At 56.8% G+C, this 20,416-nt stretch overlaps 1 protein-coding gene across 6 annotated transcripts in view; it reads left to right on the forward strand.

Moving 5' to 3' along the window:
• The window catches only part of PTPRE (protein tyrosine phosphatase receptor type E), a 164,919-nt gene that overhangs the window by 124,633 nt on the left and 19,870 nt on the right, over nt 1-20,416 (forward strand). For 3 of the 6 annotated variants that reach the window (XM_047762285.1, XM_047762283.1, XM_047762284.1), the window contains exons 4-10: nt 4,349-4,448; nt 4,707-4,780; nt 6,379-6,515; nt 10,797-10,887; nt 15,016-15,092; nt 15,723-15,759; nt 17,681-17,778. In XM_047762285.1, the coding sequence (XP_047618241.1) occupies nt 4,349-4,448; nt 4,707-4,780; nt 6,379-6,515; nt 10,797-10,887; nt 15,016-15,092; nt 15,723-15,759; nt 17,681-17,778 (614 nt within the window). Of the gene's footprint in view, nt 1-4,348; nt 4,449-4,531; nt 4,633-4,706; nt 4,781-6,378; nt 6,516-10,796; nt 10,888-15,015; nt 15,093-15,722; nt 15,760-17,680; nt 17,779-20,416 lie in introns of those variants that run through there. The other 3 variants (XM_047762286.1, XM_047762287.1, XM_047762288.1) reach the window with 3 other exon arrangements.

Here is a 20,416-nt window from a genome sequence, read left to right on the forward strand (position 1 = left end):
ACCCTCTTCACATTGAAACCCCACGATTCAAAACCACAGAAAAGGAGGACCAGAAGCCCCGGCAAACAGAAACTGCCATCGTCACGCCATCTCATTCCAAGCTGGCCCTCGGGGTGCTGAGTCCCGGGCCAGATACTGTGGCCTGGGACCCTCAGACCGTGCTTCCCTGGGCCGGGCAGAGAGGAGCTGACTCCTGCTGGCCCGATGTCCAGCACCTACAGGAACGTTTAACCAAAAATGCAACCAGGCAGGACACCCTTTTCCCAAAGTTAGGCAAGAAGCGCGCAGGCTGCATGGACGCACCTGCAGGGGGCGCCTCAGGCCATGGTCAGGGCGACCGGTTCCCCACTCCTGGGCCTTTCTGCTCACTCACACACAAACTGATTGGCTGATAGTTTTGCTGTGGATGTCAGGTGTCCTCTGGACGAGGGACAGTCCTGTGACCTGCCCACAAGAGTGCACGTGAAACTCACCCCACCGCAGCCTCTGCAGGCTTGGCTGTGGCAGCACGTCACTCCCAAGGGGAGTCCCTGCCAGGTCCACCTCGGGGCCTCTGCTGTGTGAGTAATGGGCTCCCGTGGCCTAGAGTCCTGCAGGACACCCACCCTCGCGCGGGGCCCTTTGAAATTTTGTTCTCTGAGAGAGGAGTGGCGCACCATTTAAGATGATAGCGTGTTCCCAGGGCATCCCCAAATAACCAGAAATCACTTCGTTTGCTCACTGAACAAGGGGTGTTAAAGCATCCCCAGGAGACATTTCTTTTCTGTGAAACAAAATGTCATTGTCCAGACGGCAGGAAGGCTTCCTAAACCTTAGCAAGAAAAGCGAGGATGGCAGGAAAATGGTAATGAATTTGACCAGGCGAAATAGGAAAATCTAATTCACTGCGTTTGTGAATCATGAAAAGATGCTTCACTTCCTAGAAACTGGGGAAATGGAAATTCGGCTGGTATTCATTTATGTATTTGATTGACACAAATTAAAAGAATTGCTAAAATCCAGGAGAAATAGGCTCTCTCTATCACACTCTCCCCCGCCACTGCCCGCCCCCACCTCGCAGGTGGCCCCTTCCCGCACCAGGGGCCACCCACCCAAGTTTAAGTTTGCAGATGACCAACTATAATGGAAAAAATAAAAATCGTTTAAAGAAAGGAAAAAAATAAGTGTGTGGATGCATGATGAAGGGGAGAAGGCACGTGGCAGCCCCTGACTTTCAGCATCCAGGACCAGATTCCGTGTAAGCCAGCACACACACACACACACAGACACACACACTTGCATGCATACACACACGCACGCACGCAGTCCTCAGGTGTGTGTAGGCGTAGATATGCGTGAACAGCCTTACACACCTGACCTGGAGCACTGGCTGCATGGAATTTGGGGAGATTCGGGGAGAAGGTTGCTCCGAGGGGCCCACCAAGTCTGTACCTCCGGGAGCAGCCCCTCTGCTCCCCCACCCTGACCCTCAGCCCCACCTGGTCTGGGCCACATCAATGCGAAATGAAAACAGAAAGTGACTCGGAGTTCCCTCTTAGGCACCACCCCGACTCCCCAGCAGAGCTCGTCAGCGCGGGGACACAGCCCTGCCTGCGGAGGGTTTTCTGACCCACCCTGCTTGTCAAATTGTATTTAGGTTGAATTGCTTCCCCATATTTAAGAGTCAGATAATTTGGGAGTTTCTGTTGTGTCTCAGCAGTAACGAACCCGACCAGTATCCATGAGGATGTAGGTTCAATCCCTGGACTCACTCAGTGGGTTAAGGATCACGCATTGCTGTGTCTGTGGTGCCGGCCGGCAGCTGCAGCTCTGATTCGACTCCTAGCCTGGGAACCTCCATGTGCAGCAAGTGCAGCTGTAAAAAGCAAAAACAAAAGTCATAATTTTTACGTAAACATCTAGATTTCTTCCTCTGGTGAATGGAAAGGACTAAGCACCTGGGTCCAGCCTTCCGTGGCGCTAGGGGGCTCCCCCAGTTGCCGGCCCCTGGGTGCTCCGGCCTGAGCTCTGGCCTCCAGGACGAGGCAGCTGCTGACAACTGACAGAAACCCCGAGCAGAGGAACCCACTTGTCCCTGTGATCAGTCACGTCTGTCCACGGTCACAGACCCTCTCTGGGGCCTTGGGTCCCTCAGCCCCATCCTGGAGGACGTGCCATGGAGTCGCCCTCGTCTGTAGCTGCAGCCCTGACTCCGGGTGACGTATGCGTGGAGACAGGACCCTGGAGCCCCCCCGACAGTCCCAGGGGTGGGCTCTCTGTGATCCAGGAGAAAAGCTTGAAACCTCAGCAGGGTCCACCCAGCCTTTGGACCTGCCAGCGGGCCAGTCAGTCACGCCAAGATGAAGCTGAACAAAGCAGAAGTGGGCAGTGACGCCCAGGAGAGCTGAGGGCACTGCTCGGGCTCTGCAGCTGCATCCAGACGGGCAGGCATGGGGCTGTTGGGTTCCGAAGCAGCCAGGCCCTTCAAGGGCTGGGCCTGGCTCTGCCCCTGGCAGCAGGTATCCCCCCCATCAGTCTGGGCTTGGATTGCACTGCGGTCCTGGCAGGGTGGGGAGGGGTGCCCGGAGAGCTGCGGGGGGGGGGGGGGCAGCCTCAGGCCAGATCAGCTCCCTAGGGTGGGGGTGGGGGTGCTCTGCAGCAGTGGCGAGGGGAGGGGGCCCCCTGCCCAGCCTCGAACTACAACCCCCGTGGCCTGGGAGCGTTGCTAGCCAGAGGGAGGAGGCGTTGGGGCAGCCCAGAACAAGGGTGTTTTGTAGGTTGGCCAGGTTTACGGCGGCCAGGGCCACCTCCTCAGCACCATCCCTCAGCCTCTAACGGTCGCTCGAGCCGGTGCCATCTCGTCCCTATTAGGGTATGTGCCCTGACCACACACGGGGTGCCAGAGGCAGCACGGTGCCCAGGCGGCGGAGGGCCGGCCTGCTCCCGGGGAGCCACAGCCCGGGGTGAGGGACTCCCTTCACACCTTTAGGATCTGCGGGGGGCGGGCAGTATGAGGTGGGGGCCGCAGGGCTGTGGTGCCCTCGCAGGGGTTCAGATTGACTCAGAGAGGCGGAGGTCTAGTTCTTGCCTTTGAGGGGCTTCCACTGAGGAGGTGGTCGCCCTGGGCCCGTTCACCCGGGAGAGTGTGCTCGTGGCGTGCTGGGCCCCTCTGGGATCCGCTGGAGGGCAGCCAAGTGGGCTTCCTGGAGGAGGGAGCTTTGAGGTGCTCCTGGGTGAGGGGATGTTGTAGTGAGGAAGGGGCGGCAGGGCGTTCTGGGGAGGCAGGAGCTGGGTCAGAACATTGGGGCAGGAGTGGGGTCTGACGGGGGTGGCCAGGCCACCAGAGCCCCCTGGAGTTGGGGCTGGCAGGCAGGTCCTGGGTGGCCACAAGGCAGCCGCAAGGGTCCAGGGATGTGGAGCCTTCTGTCTGGTTGAGGAAGGACAGATGGACGGAAGCCAGGCTGGTGCCTGGTGACCAGCTTTCCCCTGCGTGGGCTGGATTGGGAGCTCGTGGCTCTGGGAGGCCAGGTCACCTTGTGGCCACAGGCCTCCGTCCAGCCAAGGGCCGGGCTGCTGGCCTGTGCTCTGAGCACCTGCAGAGGCCCCGGGAGCTCCCTACCTGTACTGGGACAGAGCAGCAGGGCGTCTGTGCAGAGGGGAGAACAGGTGCCCTGGAACGGCCACGTGGGCTTCTGGGGAGGACTTCACTGCTCTGCGCCAGGGGGCCTGGGGCCAGGCGAGTCCCCAGATCCTCAGCTCAGGTTCCTTCTCGGTGTCCACGCTGCTCATGTCAGTGATGGGGCCTTTTGTGGATACCATGACCCAGGACTGTGGACTGTGTCACAAAACTGTAAAGTGCGGTGCTGGTGAGGGGGCGATTTACACACTGTAGTGCGGTGCTGGTGAGGGGGTGCTTTACACACTGTAAAGTGTGTTCTGGTGGTTGGGGAAGAAGGGTTCATAGGGAGGGACTAGTCTGCAAACTGCAAAGTGAGGTTCTGGTGTCCAGGAAGAAAGGCCGATGCGGGGGGGGTAGCTTGCACACTGTGAAGTGGGGTCCTGCTGTCCAGGAAGCAGGGCTGATGAGGTGGAGGGAGAACGGATTTGTGACCTGCAAAGTGAGGTCTGGCATCAGGAAAGAAGGGCGGATGGAGGGGCTACGCTGCAAACTGTGAAGTGAGGTTCTGGTGACCAAGGAGCAGGGCTGACGAAGGGAGGCATTTGCAAACTGTCAGGTGGGGCCTGGCATCAGGGAAGGAGGGCGGACGGCAGGGCTACGCTGCAAACTGTGAGGTCGGGTGTCAGGAACGTTTCCTTGCCCGGACCCCACTTTCCCTCGAGTCCTGACGGGGACCCGCTTCGCCCCCAGGCCCCCCAGACCCCGGCGCGCCCCAGCCCCTGCTGGCCTGGCTGCTGCTGCCGCTGCTGCTCTTCCTCCTCTTTCTGCTCCTCGCCGCCTACTACTTCAGGTAGGAGCGTCCGGGCGCTGACTGGCCCCGACCTGCAGGAGGAGGAAATGATGCTGTGACCGCGGGCGGGCGGGGCTGGGTGGTGCGGGCGGCAGGCGGGCGGCGGCCGCGGCACTGCAGGGCCGGGACCCGGTGGCAGTGGCTCAGCCATGAGCAGCAGGAACAGCTTCTCCCGGCTCACCTGGTGGGTATCCCCGGGGCTGGGGGGGCTCTGGGCCCGCTCCCTGGGCCGACAGCTCACGCCACCGTGTCCCTCAGGTTCAGGAAGCAGAGGAAAGCGGTGGTCAGCGCCAACGACAAGAAGATGCCCAACGGGATCCTGGAGGAGCAAGGTCGGGGGACAGGGCCGGCCGGGGGCTGGGAGCACACGTGCCTTCCTTATCATTTAAGCGACACACTCCTCCAGCTTTGGGGCTTTCATCTGGCTTTTCCTGGGGTGAGGCTGTCGTTTATAACCAGAGAGTGTCACCCGTTCAGAAATGTTCTCATCTGCTGTCTGGGTTGAAACAGACGTTTGAGGCATTTCAGTTTGTGGCTTTGGGGGAGAGACTTCATATCCTGTCGTTTTTACAGGATTTTGGCATGTAACATTTATTAATAAGTCTTTAAGATCATTCGAAGAGGAGACGGGCTGGCTCATAACCTACCTTCTCCAAAGGGCCCCCCCGGAAGCCGTGCTGTTTTCAGCTCCGCTGAACAGGGGAGTGGATGTTGCTGGGAGCGGAACGGGAGACTGAGGGTCCCTCGGGGGCATTTCCTGCCCTTCTCTTAGGTCCCACGTTCGGCTCCTCACTGGCAAAGGCTGCTCACAAAGGTGCGTTGGTTTTCTTCCCACGCACTGAGATGCCCGAGGGAGGTACGTGAGGCAGAGGCTTTTAAAAATAGCCGTCCTCACCGGTGACTACAGCTTCCTCTGGTCCCCTTGCTACCCGGTTGCTCCGTAGTTTGGGGGAGCAAATGTGCTGCCAGACTTCAAACGAATCGCTAAACCGACAGAGATGCTGCAAAGAACAGCAGCGGAGGACCTCGGCCAGAGGCAGGAGGGCAGTTTTGCAGCCCTGAGGGACGGGTGACCCTGGTCAGGTGACCCCTAGAGCCTCCAGGAGCCACCTTCCCGCCCCCTTCTCCCTGCCCTGCGAGCCCCAAGGGCCTGGGTGGGAGGGAGGAGGGTGTGGCTGGTGAGGCGGATCTCCCCGTGCTCATCCAGAAGAGTGCTCATCATTCCGTCCCAGGAAGAAGCCCTGGGGGAGTTCTTGCTGGAGCTCCAGAACAGCTCTGCAGGTGGGGACAGGCCCTTTTGCAAGTGACAGCAAGGCTCTGTTGCCCTGGTCGAGAACAGCGGCTCATCCAGGAAGAGACGCATGCGCCAGGGACTTCTCTTGCTCTCTCACCCTGAATTTGTTGGGGACTCCCTTGCCCTCTGGCCCGTCTCCTTTCCATGCTCCCTGCCCCTCCTCCCCCCAAACCCAGGGTGGTTTCTTTTATTTCTTTTGGGGCTTTTGAGTAACCAGGACTCTTTGTTACAAAGAAGACAAAGCTGAGAGAGACTCGTACCCTAACCGATTCCCAGAAACCCATCATCACTCCACTCTGTTTCAAACCTGGGCAATTGAGGTTGTCTGTGGAAAGATCAGTGGCTGGAAGCCGGGGGCGGGGTGGGGAGGCGGTGGGGAGCGGGCTGGGAAGATAGGGCATCTCTGGTTGGTGGGAGCAGGTCATACAGGCCAGAGGGACTTCCATCCGTCCCTTGTGAGTGATGTAGGGACGTGATAGGAGACTGACCCTGGCCCCGGGCTCCCTGATCTGAGAAGAGCATCCGCACTGCAGTCGTGTCATTTCTCCAGGACCGTGGGCGGTCGGTCAGGCCCGCTGAGAAGATACGCATCTGAGAATAGGGCTCAATGGCGCCCTGTTTCTGTTGATCCCACAGAGCAGCAAAGGGTGATGCTTCTCAGCCGGTCCCCTTCGGGGCCCAAGAAGTACTTTCCCATCCCCGTGGCGCACCTCGAGGAGGAGATCCGCGTCCGGTCAGCGGACGACTGCAAGCGGTTTCGAGAAGAGTTCAACGTGAGTTTGAAGCCTCTCTGTCTCATTGTGTGGGAGGGAGCTGGGGTGCGGGATGTTGTGGTTCGGGATAAATTAGCCCGAAGGCTCAGAACGCTTGCATCCATCGTGACGCTGCCCCCATCGGAGTACCAAGGAAACCTGCTTTCCGACTGCGGTGCCCTGCCGCTAACCCTCATTCCCGCTATAAGAGGAGGCGGTGAAGGAGAGATTCAGACCCTCCTCCAGGCTCAGACGCCCCAAGAGCCATGTTCTAAAATCCAGCGTGACAGGAACCCTGTTATCTCGATGATCTGCAAGACCAGGACCCGAGCAGGCCACGGAGTGACAGTTTCACGTTGAGAGAGAGGAGCCCCCGGGCCCTCCTGCACAACGTTGATCAAAATCATGGGGTTGCCTCGACGGCCCTTAGTGTCTGCTTGACTCAGTGCCTTCTCCCTGCTGTGGCTCTTTCGGATCAGTTACCTCCGTGAACTTTGAGATGGCAACAGCTAAGATTTAGTGCCTAGTGCAGTCCTGATGGTAGCAAACTGGTTCATCTGACTCTCAATGGAAATACACATGTGTGTTAGTGACACCTCCCTGTGTTGCTAACCTTTTGTTAAGGTCTTGTGAATTGTGAACCTGATAAGTAGATAGATAGATAGATAGATAGATAGATAGATAGATAGATAGATAGATAGATAGATAGATAGATAGGAGGGAGGGAAGGAAGGAAGGAAGGGAGACGGATGAATAGATGGTTGGGTAGCTGGGTGGATGGATGGATAGGGAGATAGAGGATGGATGAGTGGCTGGATGGATAGACAGAGAGAAATAGATGGATAGGTAGAGAGATGAATGAGATGGATATATACATGCAGACAGACGTGGTCGCGGGTGCATGGATGCACAGGAAGACAGACACTCTGCACACTGGGACGTGTCATCCTGGCTTGGCTGCTCAGTGTTTATCCCTGGCCGTGTTTTGAGTTTCCTTTTGCGCATCTTCCTCATTTCATGTAAGGCCACGGCCTGAGCGCTGAGCTTGAAAGAGGACAGGTTTCCAGCAGGGGAGCTGCCTGGTCCTGGTTCTGCCTGTGGCGCCCCGGCCCTGGCACCTCAGTTCGCCTTCTGGAAGCCGGCTTGCACCGTCCAGGAAGGTGGGGTCGGGGGATGCCTTCATGACCTCACAGGTCACATGTGAGACTCAGTGGGCTTCGTATACAGCAGTGCGCTGTGCACTCCTGACATCTGAAGACGTGAAATCACTTGCTGCAGACAAGTGACTTTCCACCCAGAAGCAACGAGGGCCTGGGAAGGAGATGGCGCGTTTAGATCGTACTTTTGCGTCTTTGTTAACACACGCCTCATCTGCCTTTCTCTTGCTTCCTTTTATTGTTTCCAAACATGTCCTCTTTTTTTGAGAAATTAGGTCATATCGAAAGACAGCTCCAAGCGATACTGTTTTGCAATCTTCTCAGCGTGACAAGAGAAGTTAATTCTCCATTTTCAAAATGACTCTCCAAGTGGGGGCCGCTACAGGACCATTCCCCCACCTCCTTCTGGTCCCGTTTCCTCTTGCACTTGGGTTTCTCCGTGTGGAGGCTGGGGACGGGCCTGGCTGCGGGAGGGCTGAGTCAGAACTCGCTGGCTGTGCTTCCCTCACCAAGGCGAGGGCCTGGGAAGAAGGTGAGGCGGGGAGGCACTTGTTTTGGGTGCGACACGTAAGGGGCACCAGAACACTCAGTGGTCTGGAGAAGGAATATGTCCCTGTGGCTTTTAGAAACATCAAAGGCAAGGCAGGCAACCCGTGGTGAACAGAGAGCACAACTGTAAGGACAGACAGGGTCCCTCGGGTGTGTCCTGCTGCCCGGGTTCCAGCACGGCTTGTCACCCTGCTGTTACAGATCCTGCTGTTATTTCAAAGTTTGATATTTTGGTCATCATGGACGTTTTGCATGAATGTTGTTTTTTAAGATACTGAGTTCAAATATGATTTTGGGAGGGGTGGTGGGTTTTGTTCTTTATGCGGCTGTACCTGCGGCCTATGGAAATTCTGGGCCAGGGGTCGAATCGGAGCTGCAGCTGCCGGCCTACACCGCAGCCACAGCAACACCGGCTCCTTAACCCACTGAGCGAGGCCGGGGGTCAAATCACATCCTCGTGAAGACAGCCTGCTGAGCCACAATAGGAACTCCTCGAATATGATTTTTCTTGACTCCCAGGTTTTGTGTCGGGGAGGGGGGGGTCCCGGGGGGGTCCCCCTTTCAGTCTTGCACCCAAAGCAAGTGCCTTATTCTGCTCGCCCCACTCCTGCAGCCAAGGAAGAAGGACTCTTTTTGCCTTCTTGTTTTCTTTTTAATTTCTCGATTTTAAGAACCTATTTTTCAGAGCAGATTTTCTTTGGAGTTTTTCAATTTTTATTTTATATACAAAGAGCTAGCACAAGGCAGAGGTCCTGCATGACCCGAAGCCGAGATATCCTTCACGCACAGGGGGAAACACTGACAGCACATGTTGATGCTGTATTTTTGGATTTAGATTTACAGAAAAATCGAGCAGGATGCACCAAGTTCCCACACACGCCATCTTTCCCTGTGCTGTTTCCCCAGTTACTAGCATCTCGTGTAAGTGTGTCACGTTTGTCACAACTGCAGAGCCAGTATTGACTCATTCTGACAAACTAAAGCCTGGGTTAGGGTTTCAGGGCTTCCTGGTCTATGGGTTTTGACCAACACATAAGATCCTGTGTCCGCCGTGACAGCATCATGCCTCACTTTAATTTCCAGTGCTGGGATCAAAAAAGCTTTGGGATCTAGGCAAAAAGAAGCTTCTAGAATGTGGCCACCCATTTCATGTGGCGCTTAGGCCAAGCAGGTCAGTATTCAATAGCTCTGATGGAGGGGTCCCACTGGAGGAGGTGCTGGTCTGACAGAGAACTTCCCACCAGCCATGTCCAGGCGCCCACGGGCTGGCATCCGCACCAGCCCTGGAGGGCCTCTGCCTGTGGCCACCAGGTTTGGGGGCAGAGCAGTTACCCGTGGGCAATGCCTGAGTCTGTAATGGAGAACACCCCCCACCCACAACCCCGGATAAGGAGGCCCTGGGCTCTGGGGGCTGCAGACCTGACTCGGGCCTCAGCTTTGATCCCAGGCTGTGCTGTGTGGCTTTCCCCATCTCCTGGGCCCTTCCACTGGGACACGCACGAGCCGTTGCTTGTCCCCAGACTTCTCCAGGTCCCTTCTCACGGTCTCCCACCTGCTGGTCTGGTGACGCTGAACAGTTCTACAACCGCATTGGGGCTCTGCTTCCTCACCTGCAAGACACGGGTGGTCCCAGTGTCGCTGATACTAGGGGGTTGTGAAGGCAGGTGACTCAGCTCCTCCCCCAGTGCCTGGCGTTCATAAACACTCGGTAAATTTCATGTCATTACTTGAGCTCCAGGGGCCCCTGGTTCATCTGATGGCCAGGTTGAATATTGAGGGACATGATTTGGGGGTTCAAAAAGCTCTTTCCCACTGTGCAGTTCAAGGAGTCCACCTGAGGGAGGAGGGGGCCCAGCAGCGAACAAACACAGGAAGATGCTGGAGTCAGCGGGACCCAAGAGGCTGCAAGTGGTAGAAAGAACTTGAAGTCAGGAGGCAGGGCTCACCCCCACTGTGCCACACCTCAATTTTGGGGACCTCGCTGAGCCCCTAGACCCATTTCCCCCATAAGACAGCAGGAGGATTACGGCGGCTTGTGCAGTTCCCCTGGGGGTCCCAGGTCTGCATTTTCAAGGCCCCCCAGCAACGGTGCCTGTCGCACTGGTCTGCAGAGCACACGGGGTCCCCAGCAGGCGGGGGCTCCAGAAAAGTCCTTCCCCATCACTCCTCCCGTCCGTCCTTCCGCCCCACACCTGCATCCTTGCTCCTCCACCTACCGGTTCACAGCTCTGCGTGGCCAGTCCTCACTTGTGTGCTGCCTGCTCTGGACCAGGACCAGGGGGGCCCAGGGATCTGGGGGCATTGCACAGGCCAGTCCCAGCCTTGATGCAGTTCGGGGTCCAGCCGTGGGGTCGTCCCCCTGTCCACACCTCTTCTGGCCTCACTAGACAGAGCTCCCAAGGGCGGGCAGGCCGGCGTCTCCAGCACATCCCCGCCTAGGGACGTGCACGGGCCGCAGGAGGGAGTTGGCCGATGCCCTGGAGGCCATTGGCTCGGAGACCTGCTTTCCCGATTCCCGCACCCCGCGGGCGGGGAGGTAGAGGGGATGCGCTGTTGGGTTCCTCACGTTCAGCACTGCCTCTGCATTTTCTTCCAGTCTTTGCCATCTGGACACATACAAGGAACTTTTGAACTGGCCAACAAAGAAGAAAACAGAGAAAAAAACAGATATCCCAACATCCTTCCCAGTAAGATTCTACTTTTTTTTTTTTGCATAATTGGGGGCATTTTGACTAAACCTGGCTTTGCCTTGCAGCTCCTGGTGACCCTGCCTGGGCAGCAGATGGCCAGGCACTCGGAGCTCAGGGCCCTGGCAGCACAGCTACCCAGCCCTCTCCCCTGGGAGCCTGAGCGTCTGGTCCCCACCCTGGGGTTGAGTAGCTCGCACCATGCGTGGGTCTGGCTGTCACACCTGTGTTCACTGTCGAGGCCTGGGCTGCACAGGGTCCGAGATGATGCCACCAGCGCTGGCAGCCCTCCTGTGGGTCCAATCTTGAGCCCCAGTTTTGGGCAGCTGGTGGCCCTTTGGCATCTCCCTGTCTCGGGTTCCTGGTCACCAGCCACAAGTCTCCTTGTTGTCCTTCCAAGGACAGAAGTGACGGGATAAGGAGGCTGCTGGGCTTGGCAGCTTTGTTGGGAGGCTTAGATCTTCACCAGCATGGCTAAAGGTGGCCGCGGACTGGGGAGCGTGGCCTCCAGGCATGGCAGGGCCAGGGCAGCAGACACATCTGTCCAGGGCTGTCACTGGATAGGCTGTGCCTTGGGGGCCTCGGGTCCAAGGCCAACCCCCAGGGCTGTAGAATCTGGCCTCTGCAGAAGCTGGGAGGTTGTGACACCCGTCATCCAGCCTGGACCTACCTGTTGGCTTGGTTGTCGGGCTAAGGAAGGGCCGCCTGGGAGGACTTCAGAGAGTTCAAGTTTGGGCTGTGAGCAATCCCTCCCAGTTCCGGGGAGCCCCTCTCCTTGGTGGCGCCTCCGAGGGCTGGAGGAAGCGGGCCTGAGGAGTGGCCCTCAGCGTGTGAGCTCTTGGCTGCAATTTCAGGATTCGAGTCGAGTCCATCTGCTCTGTAGGTGGAAGATGAGGCCGTGATCCGCCTCATCTGCGTGGCCTTTGGATCCTCAGCACTTGATAGAAGCCATGCGTTCCCCATTTTGCCCGCATGGGACTTACTTGTGCAGTTTTGTTTGTTTGGGGTTTTTTGTTTGGTTGGTTTTGTGTTTGGGTTTTGTTCTGCAGAGCCCACCGTGAGCCCAGGGTCAACTAAAACTGGAGAAATTACCTGGAGAGTCCTCCATCCGACACAGGCTTGCAGAGGCAGCCAAGGGGTCCCCAGGGAGAGGGGAGATGAGGCTGCCGTGGTCGTGGTCGTGGCCGAGCCCAGGGGGTGAGAGCTGGTGCTGAGAGGGTGGAAATCCTTGGAACCATTCGTGCCAAACAAAAATCAGGATATTTGGAGGTCTGTACTATGACCAGTGGAATTAGCCAGCTGAGTTGGTCTCTGCTGGACTGCAGGACCTACGGGGAGAAGCTCCTTGGTTCCAGGCTCTTTCCCAAGTCCCTGGCCTGCGTCTCTCTCCTCAGCCCCGAGTCCTCTATCTTTTAAAAGTAACCTTTACATTATTAATTAAGAATATTTTCAGAGGTCCCGTTGTGGCTCAGCGCGTTAAGAATTTGACATAGTCTCCTTGAGGTTGCAGGTTCAGTCCCTGGCCTCGCTCAGTGGGTTAAGGTTCCCACCTTGCTATGAGCTGTGGTGTAGGTCTCAAATGTGGCTCAGATCCCAGGTGCTGCGGCTGTGGTGTAGGCCAGCAGCTGCACCTCCGACTCGACCCCTAGCCTGAGAACCTCTACGTGCCACAAGTGTGGCTGTAAAAAGAAAAAAGAAAAAGAAAAAAAAAAAGAATATTTTCAGTGAGAGTTCAGCAGAGCGGAATTAGCAGGAATTGCCTGCTCCCACCACTGCCGCCAGATGTGATGGGCCAGGGTGGGGTCCCGTCTCCCCTGAGGGTCACCAAGGGGACTAGCATTGGCCTGCCTCCTGTCTGTCCTCCCTGAGCCATGTCCTCCAGCTCTACCCCAGAAGTGAGTGGCCTTTCCTACAAGTATGGATGGGAGGGCCCTGGCCCTGCCCCCCCCCCAGCCCACGCATCCCAGGTCGGAGGAAATTGAGGCTCACCTGGGGCCCAGTGGTTGCGGGCTGAGTTTGGGGTTGGATGCCCTGAGCTCGCTATGTGGCCAGGATGTGAGCATTTTACATGGGTGAGTTCACAGAAAGGTGGCGTGGAGAACTCAGGGGGTGTCCTGGAGATGGCCAGCTGGGTGGCACGTGGCGCCTGGCATCAGGGAGACCCAGGAGAAGCAGCATGTCTGATTAAATTGGGCGCTTGGCCAGAGATGCCCCTGAGGCGGCTGTGGGCCCAGGACAGGAGTGGACAGGATCGCGGGATGTTGTACGGAGGCCGAGATCCTGCTCTTCCCCGGGGTGGGCTCGGCAGGCGGGCAGGGGGGCCCAAGTCCCAGAGCCCAGCTCCTTCCCTGCCCCTCCCCTCCCCTTCTTCCCCAGCGGAGATTGGCGGTAAATGTGTCGAATTGAATTTGCAAGATGCACCGGGGGCAGGAGCCCTGTCCTGGGTGAGACCTAAGGACCTCTGAGGACGGAGGGCCCGAGGCCTGGCGTCTTGAGAGGCTGGATGTTAGAAGGGCTCCATGGCCAAAGGCGACGGAGCACCCTTTTTTCCTGGAGAAAGGCCAACAGCTGATAATTTTAGGAAATAATGTTTTGAAAGAGAAGTGTGACTTTTAGAGGAAAAAAAAAAAAAGAAAAAGACAGGAAGCTCTTAGCACTGCAAGATGCCAGATCTAACCAGAGACTATTTTTTACTCTCCGCTTTCTATAGCTGTCCTCAGAAGTGTAAATCGTTCCAGATTATGCTCAATGCACACTATACGTGGGCAGCCGGAACTATTTCTGCCTCAGGGCTGTCAGCGCCTGAGCAGGAGGGTCTCACGGCCCCGTGGTTGCAGGCTGTGAGTTTGGGGTTTGACGCCCTGACCTCCCCATGTGGGTTGGTGATGGCCCCTGAGCACTGCACTGGCCTGTCCTCTGCTAACAGCCGTGGTGCCATGTCCAGAGAGCAGGTGTCTGAGGCCCCCTAGCTTGCAGCCCACCCAGCTGTCTTCCGTGTAGTTGGGAGGCAAACAGCCTGTGATCTGGGGTCTTGGCCCCAGATCCCCAGCACAGAAACATCCACCTCGGTTAATTTTCACCCTCTGGTGACTAAGAGGGGACAGGGCAGGGACCAGGATATGGAACTGGTCAATAATGATGCAATAATAATGCAGAGTGCCCACCACCTGCCAAGCTCTGTGCCCAGAGCAGCCTAATGACCCTGGAAGTAGCTTTGTCCTCCTCCCTGGGCAGAGTCTGGGCAGCTTTCTTATGTCAGCTTAGGGGAGCGGAGTGGCCGTGTACACGCCAGCTTGCAGACCCAGGAGGGGGCCACCACCTATGGGGAACCATGGAACCATCTAATTTCTTTTAGAAACAGAGGAAAATATATACTAATCCCACCTGACCCATCTTAGTTCCACCTAACACAGTTGTAAAATAAAATGTTTAATGTTTTTATGGAGAAAGGGGCCCCTGAAGCCAGAAGTGATGTAGAAATTGATACGGGGTGCTGGTTGAAACCTTCCCAATGGCTGGGTACGCACGCACGCACGCACGCACGCACGCACCGCCTTCCCTGGTCATCCTCGAACACTGGAAAGCCACTTGCACTACAGGCCAGAACCTTCCAGGCGGTGACTGACCTGCCCGGTGGGGGGTGTGAGTCTGCTCCCCTTCCTGCTCCGGGCAGACCTGACATCCCAACCCCAGAGCCTATAATCCTCTTGTCCAGCTGGGTGTCAGCGCTCCCTCTGGAAAGCCTGGGAAAGCGGACCCCAGAAGAACTCCTGGCGGTGCCCGGACGTGGCAGTCCTGGGCCTGATTTGGGACAGCCATCACACTTGGGGTCCCCCATGTTCTGTGGTTTTGACCTGATGGTTCAGCAGGCCGACTCCTGGACGCTGAATTCTCACCTCTCATCAGCCTGCAGTTGTGCTGGGCGCCTGCTCGGGGCCCGGACTGTCCCCAATACTGAGATACCGTGTTCCACGGAACAGGTGCAGGCCCGCCCTCGGGACCCTGAGGGTCTAGAGGGACAGTTTGGGAAGGATGTCTCTTCTGTGGCCACCACCCTTGTGTCCTTTGTAGTGTTTAACACACGTGAGTTTCTTGTCTTAATGTCATTGCTTGAAAAACTTTTTGCAGATGATCACTCCAGGGTGATTTTAAGCCACGTGGATGGAATCCCGTGTTCGGACTACATCAATGCCTCGTACATCGACGTGAGTCTGCCCCCGACCCGCGTGACCCTCACACCTGGGCTGTTGGGGGTTGAGTGCGGATCCTGATCCGGGGCTGGGACTGTAGATTGTCACCGCTTTCCTGGGCACACAGGCCACACTGGCCACAGCACAGAGCGTGCGACAGTGCCCGGCGTTTTGAATCAGCACCTGTGTCAGGGATTCATTCTTAAGAAGCAGAGAAGCTCCGAGGATGTTCGTTACGCCGTTATTTATCTCGCTGACAGAACAGAACAGGGGGGGGGGAGCCAGTTAAATAAATGGCAGTAAAATCACAGGCGGTAGATTATTGAGAATCCGTTTTAGTTGAGCCTTAAAAGATAATATACATTTAAAATTATTGTAAAAATATAAGAGAATGTGTATATGTAACCAATTAAAAATATGTCTGTGTGTTGGCTGTGTGTGCGTCTGGAAGGAATTCATGGGAAAAAATGGCTGGAGCGGGATATACAAAAATAGCGTGTTATTTCTGAAATTCCTGGCGAGTTTCTCGCTTTTCTGGGGTTTCCAAGTCTCCATGATGAGTGCTGTTACTTTCCTAACAACAGCAATAGCGTCCTGTTCCAATGATAATTCTGAAAACTTATGAATCTGAGTTTGTTTTTCTAGGGTTATAAAGAGAAGAATAAATTCATAGCAGCTCAAGGTAAGCTTTTGATTCAGTTACTTTCTGAACACGATTTTGGCAAAATGTCGTGGGTGACGATTGTGTCCTGCTGTGATACCCGCAATCCCGAAGCTTTACATCGGCCTTTGTGTGTGTGTGTCTGTGTGTGCCTGCGTCTGTGTGTGTGTGTCTGTGTGTACCGCTGTGTTGACACAGCTGATGGGGGTCCGCCCAACCTTTCCCTAAGTGCGCAGAAGTCAAAGACAGCATGAGTCCCACAGAGCCTGGCCACTCAGTGCATTTGCTCCCCTGGCCAGGGTCACATCCCTCGGGGCAGGTCAGCAGTGCAGTGCTCAGGCCCCACCCCAGACTGGCTGCTGTCTCTGAATTTGCATCTCAGCCAGCATTCCCAGGTCACTGTGTGCTCGGCGCATGAGGAGCAGGGCAGTGACACCCCTCTCAGGAACAAGGCTTCCAAAGAGCAGCAGAGCTGGAATCTCTGAGAGCGAGGGTCCCCGACGTGGCGTATGTGAGGCATCTGTCACGTGACAGGCACCTCAGACGTGCATCCACACTCTGTACATGTGCAGACAGACACACTGGCAGATGCACTCTGTCTGCACCTGTGTGACCTAAACCCAGACACCCAGTGGTCCAGGGATTGCCATGGCAGCGTGGTGATACTCGCATTAGAAAACCCCGCATCTCTCTCAGCCCCCTGAGCTCTACGTGGCTTCCAGGTTGTTGAGTTTCGGTGGAGGGTGGGGGTGGGGGCAATGGGGAAGGGAGAGAGACCTTTCCAGATCAAGGCTATAACTGTGAGTTTGCTTTAGCCATGAAAGCACACCCTTCAACCGGGCACATAATCCTCTTTGTGTTTCGAGTACTTTCCATCCAGTGTACCATCCACCTGCCCAGGACTTTTCGCCCCAGGAGGCAGCGCTGGTGCCGCTGGGTATGGGTAGAGCTAAAACTGTGTTTCCTGGACCACCTCACTCCTCAAGTCTTTAGAGCACTGGGTCCCCAATTCAGCGTGGGTCAAAATCACATGGGGAGCTCGTTAAAGTGCAGATTTCCTGAAAACTAGGGAAATACATGCACTCCCAGAGCACATCAAGAAGACACTGGCTGTCAAGGTCATAAAACCTGACAAACACTAGCTGACTCTACTAGAAATGTCTGTCTTTCTCACAAGCAGATGTGCAGGGGAGGCAGCCTGGGGCCAGGGCAGCTCAGGGAAGAGGGGCCTCCTTATCTTCCTCTCCAGCCCCCTTTATGTGGTACGGTTGTCCTCATGGTCACAAAATAGCTGCTGCACCTCCAGGCATTGCGTCCCCCTTCAGGCAGGAAAGAGGGCAAGGAGCAGAGGACTTCCTTCCAGGGACACTTTATCTTTGGTTCAGATCCCCTCCCCCAGAGACTCCAGCCCAAATCTCACTGAGACGGCAGCCAGGAGGTGGGATGTTTACAGAGAGGAGGAGTCAGACCTGCAGGCGGTTCCGTCAGCCTGCAGCCTCTCCCTCTCCCGCTCTCTCTCATACACACACACACACGCACACACACACACGCACACTGATTCAGTGAGTCTGGAAGTGGGGGTCTTAGTCCCAAGCTTTCTCAAGCAACCCGGTGGCCACAAGCCACTTTGACAAAAGCCACTCGAGACCCAGCTCCCCTCCAAATACCCTTTATCACCCGTGAAGATAATCACCCAACTGGATCCAGCTACTTAGCCCCTGAGGGTTTTCCAGCCCCGGTGGGGTATCGGGGAGAAGGCAGGACGGGATGGGGAGGCTGCCACCGACTCTGGGTCTGCAGTTCTGTGAAGCGGGAAGTGAGCATCAGGCCCATCCCTGCCTTTCCCGGGGAGGACGGGGCACCGCGGTCCTGGGGCCCGATGGCCGGGCTGACAGGCTGGGACCACCTCTCTCTGACTCTGGGACCCCCCCTCTACTCGCAGGCCCTAAGCAGGAGACAGTCAATGACTTCTGGAGAATGGTCTGGGAGCAGAAGGCTGCCACCATCGTCATGCTGACAAACCTGAAAGAAAGAAAAGAGGTAGGCGGGGCCTCTGACTCACCAGCACGGTCTTCTCAGCTGTGGGTGCTTTGCCGGGGCGCCCTCACCACTTCCTCCCCCGCGCCCTGCTTATCGCTGCAGGAGGGAAGAAACACCTTTCCTGGAGCAGACGAGGCCCACTGCGTTTTTCTTCCGAAATAGACCCTGTGCTCCAAGGGGCTCACTGTATGTGACTGTGAAAGGGGAGAGAAGGATGCAAGAATTGTCTTTTTCCAGCCAAGGGTGGTCCCTGGTTGGGCCGACAGCTCTTTCTCCGGGATGGGTGGGAGCAATGTGCTTTCATATACAGATTTTTAGGAGTTCCCGCTGTGGCTCAGTGGTTAATGAACCTGACTAGCATCCATAGGGATGTGGATTCAATCCCTGGCCTTGCTCAGTGGGTGAAGGATCTGGCGTTGTCGTGAGCTGTGGTGTAGGTTGCAGACGCGGCTCAGATCCCACGTTGCCATGGCTGTGGTATAGGCTGGCAGCAACAGCTCAGATTCGATCCGTTCCTAGCGTGGGAACCTCCATAAACCTCAGGTGCAGCCCTAAAAAGACCAAAGACAAAAAAAAAAAAAATACATCCAGGCCTTAGTACATCGGGCATAGAATGTGCTGGGCTTCTGAGTGTGAACCATGATTTCCCGCTTTATCATCCAGACTAGAGAAACGCATTTGACAAACAAGGCGTATTGAGCATCATTGATGTGTCATTTCAATGGGCTAATTTGCCTGCCAGTTGGGTGATTATCTTCACGGGTGAACTTAAAACGTTGGGCAGGGTCTATTCCACGGCGAGAGGCTGCTGCCAAGCAGGGAGCAAATGAAGGTGGACTCTGCCCCGAGGTGGCATCAGTGTAATGGAGGGCAGCAGGGACCGCGGTGGTCCGGGAGGGATGGGCCACCCAGAGGGCAAGGCCCGGTGTGTGTCTGGCTCTGGGTTCCTCGTGGGGCGCAGAGTGACTGAGGTGATGTCATGCCTGGGAGTCATTCGCTTTTAGCTAAAGGGACCCAGACCCCCGTGGGATAAACCAGAAGGTGGCACGATGGTGGCTCTGGAGGTGTGGGGGAGGGTCCTGGCCAGGACAGGGGCGCGAGGGCTCATTTAGGGGCCGGTGGTGTTGCTGGGTGTTAGAGACTGGGGACAGTCGTACCAGGTGCAGCTGGAGAGAAGCATCGGGGCAGAGAGCTGTGTTGATGATGCCAGGAACAACCTGCCAGGCCCAGAACAGAGATGCCCGGCCCGTTGGTGCAGCCGAAATGCATCAAGGGGAGTTCCCCTTCTGGCTCAGCAGAAACAAGCCTGAAGCATCCATGAGGATGTGGGTTGGATCCCTGGCCACGCACAGTGGGTTAAGGATCTGGTGTTGCCATGAGCTGTGGTGGAGATTGCAGAGGCAGCTCGGATCCTGTGTTTCTGCAGCCGGGGTGTAGGACAGCAGCTCCAGCTCCGATTTGACCCCCTAGCCTGGGAACCTCCATCTGCCGCAGGTGCAGCACTAAAAAAAAAAAAAAGTATCAAGGAACCGAAGCTGAGGCAGAGGGCAGGGGGACCCTTGAAGGGTCTCTCAGCTGTAGGCGGGGGCCTGCGCTTTGGGAAGTGAGCTCACCCTCCAATGAAAGAGGAATCGGGAGCTGAAGGGAGGCCTGCGGGCAGTGGGGAGACTGTTCTAGCAGCTTCTAGCATGAGGGCCAGAGCAACAATGCTGGCCAGCAGGCTGAGAGGAAGACCCGGCTTGGCGGGCAAGTCTCTCCCCCCAGCCTCTTCCCAGGGCCTGCGTGTCCCGGTGGAAGCCAGGCTCAGGCCCAAAGGTGCTAAAGCCACTTCTGCCTCCATGTCACTCGCTGGCCTGTCCCCAGGGAAGGCCAGGCAGCTGGGCGAGGCTCAGGGGGAGGGTTGCTCTTCGAGGTGGAAGCGACAGGCTGGTGGGAGCTCGGCTGGGGCGGGGGGCGGGAGGCCAGCTGGGAGGCAGGGCAGCGTGAGTCAGCCCCCAGGCCCACCCCCACCAATTTGTTCCACACTGAGAAGCACAGGAAAAGGCTCCAACCACCGTTTCCGGAGGCAGGGGATTCCCGGGCGGGGACCGTGCCCTGGGCCTGGGGGAGGGGCTGCAGAGGAGGTGTCCCCAGCTCTGAGCTGATGCCGTGGCGAGACCAGGCCAGGAAGAGGCGCCTGTGGGGCCAGGCTCTCGGGAGGCTTGTTTACAAACGTGCAGCACACGGGGGCCCGTGCAAAAGCAGCAGGCGTCAGGAGTGCCCCCCTCTCCCCATCAGTCATTCTGTTGGGGACATGTCCCCTCCGATCTTTCACGGAAGCCTCCTACTGGATGTTTCCACCCCTGTGACTCAGAGCTGGCCTGCTCCTATATCTTGATTTTCACCATTCTGGATGAAATCATTTCTCAACAGTTCCTTTTTTCTTAATTGCATACACTTCTGTTGTGGTCTCCTTGGCTTCGACACCCGGGCTCGGTGTTGCAAAATGCAGCTGCTCTGGCATCTTATGATGAGACTCGAGGGAGGGGACGGCACCAGGGAGGACCAGGGTGTGAAAACAGCTCACACGCTGAGCCCCTGGGGGCCCGAGGAACAGCCCCCTGGGTCCCCGAGGGAGGGTCTATCAAAGCCAGAATCT

This window comes from Phacochoerus africanus, chromosome 15 (genome assembly GCF_016906955.1).
Source record: "Phacochoerus africanus isolate WHEZ1 chromosome 15, ROS_Pafr_v1, whole genome shotgun sequence".
Taxonomy (NCBI): domain Eukaryota; kingdom Metazoa; phylum Chordata; class Mammalia; order Artiodactyla; family Suidae; genus Phacochoerus; species Phacochoerus africanus.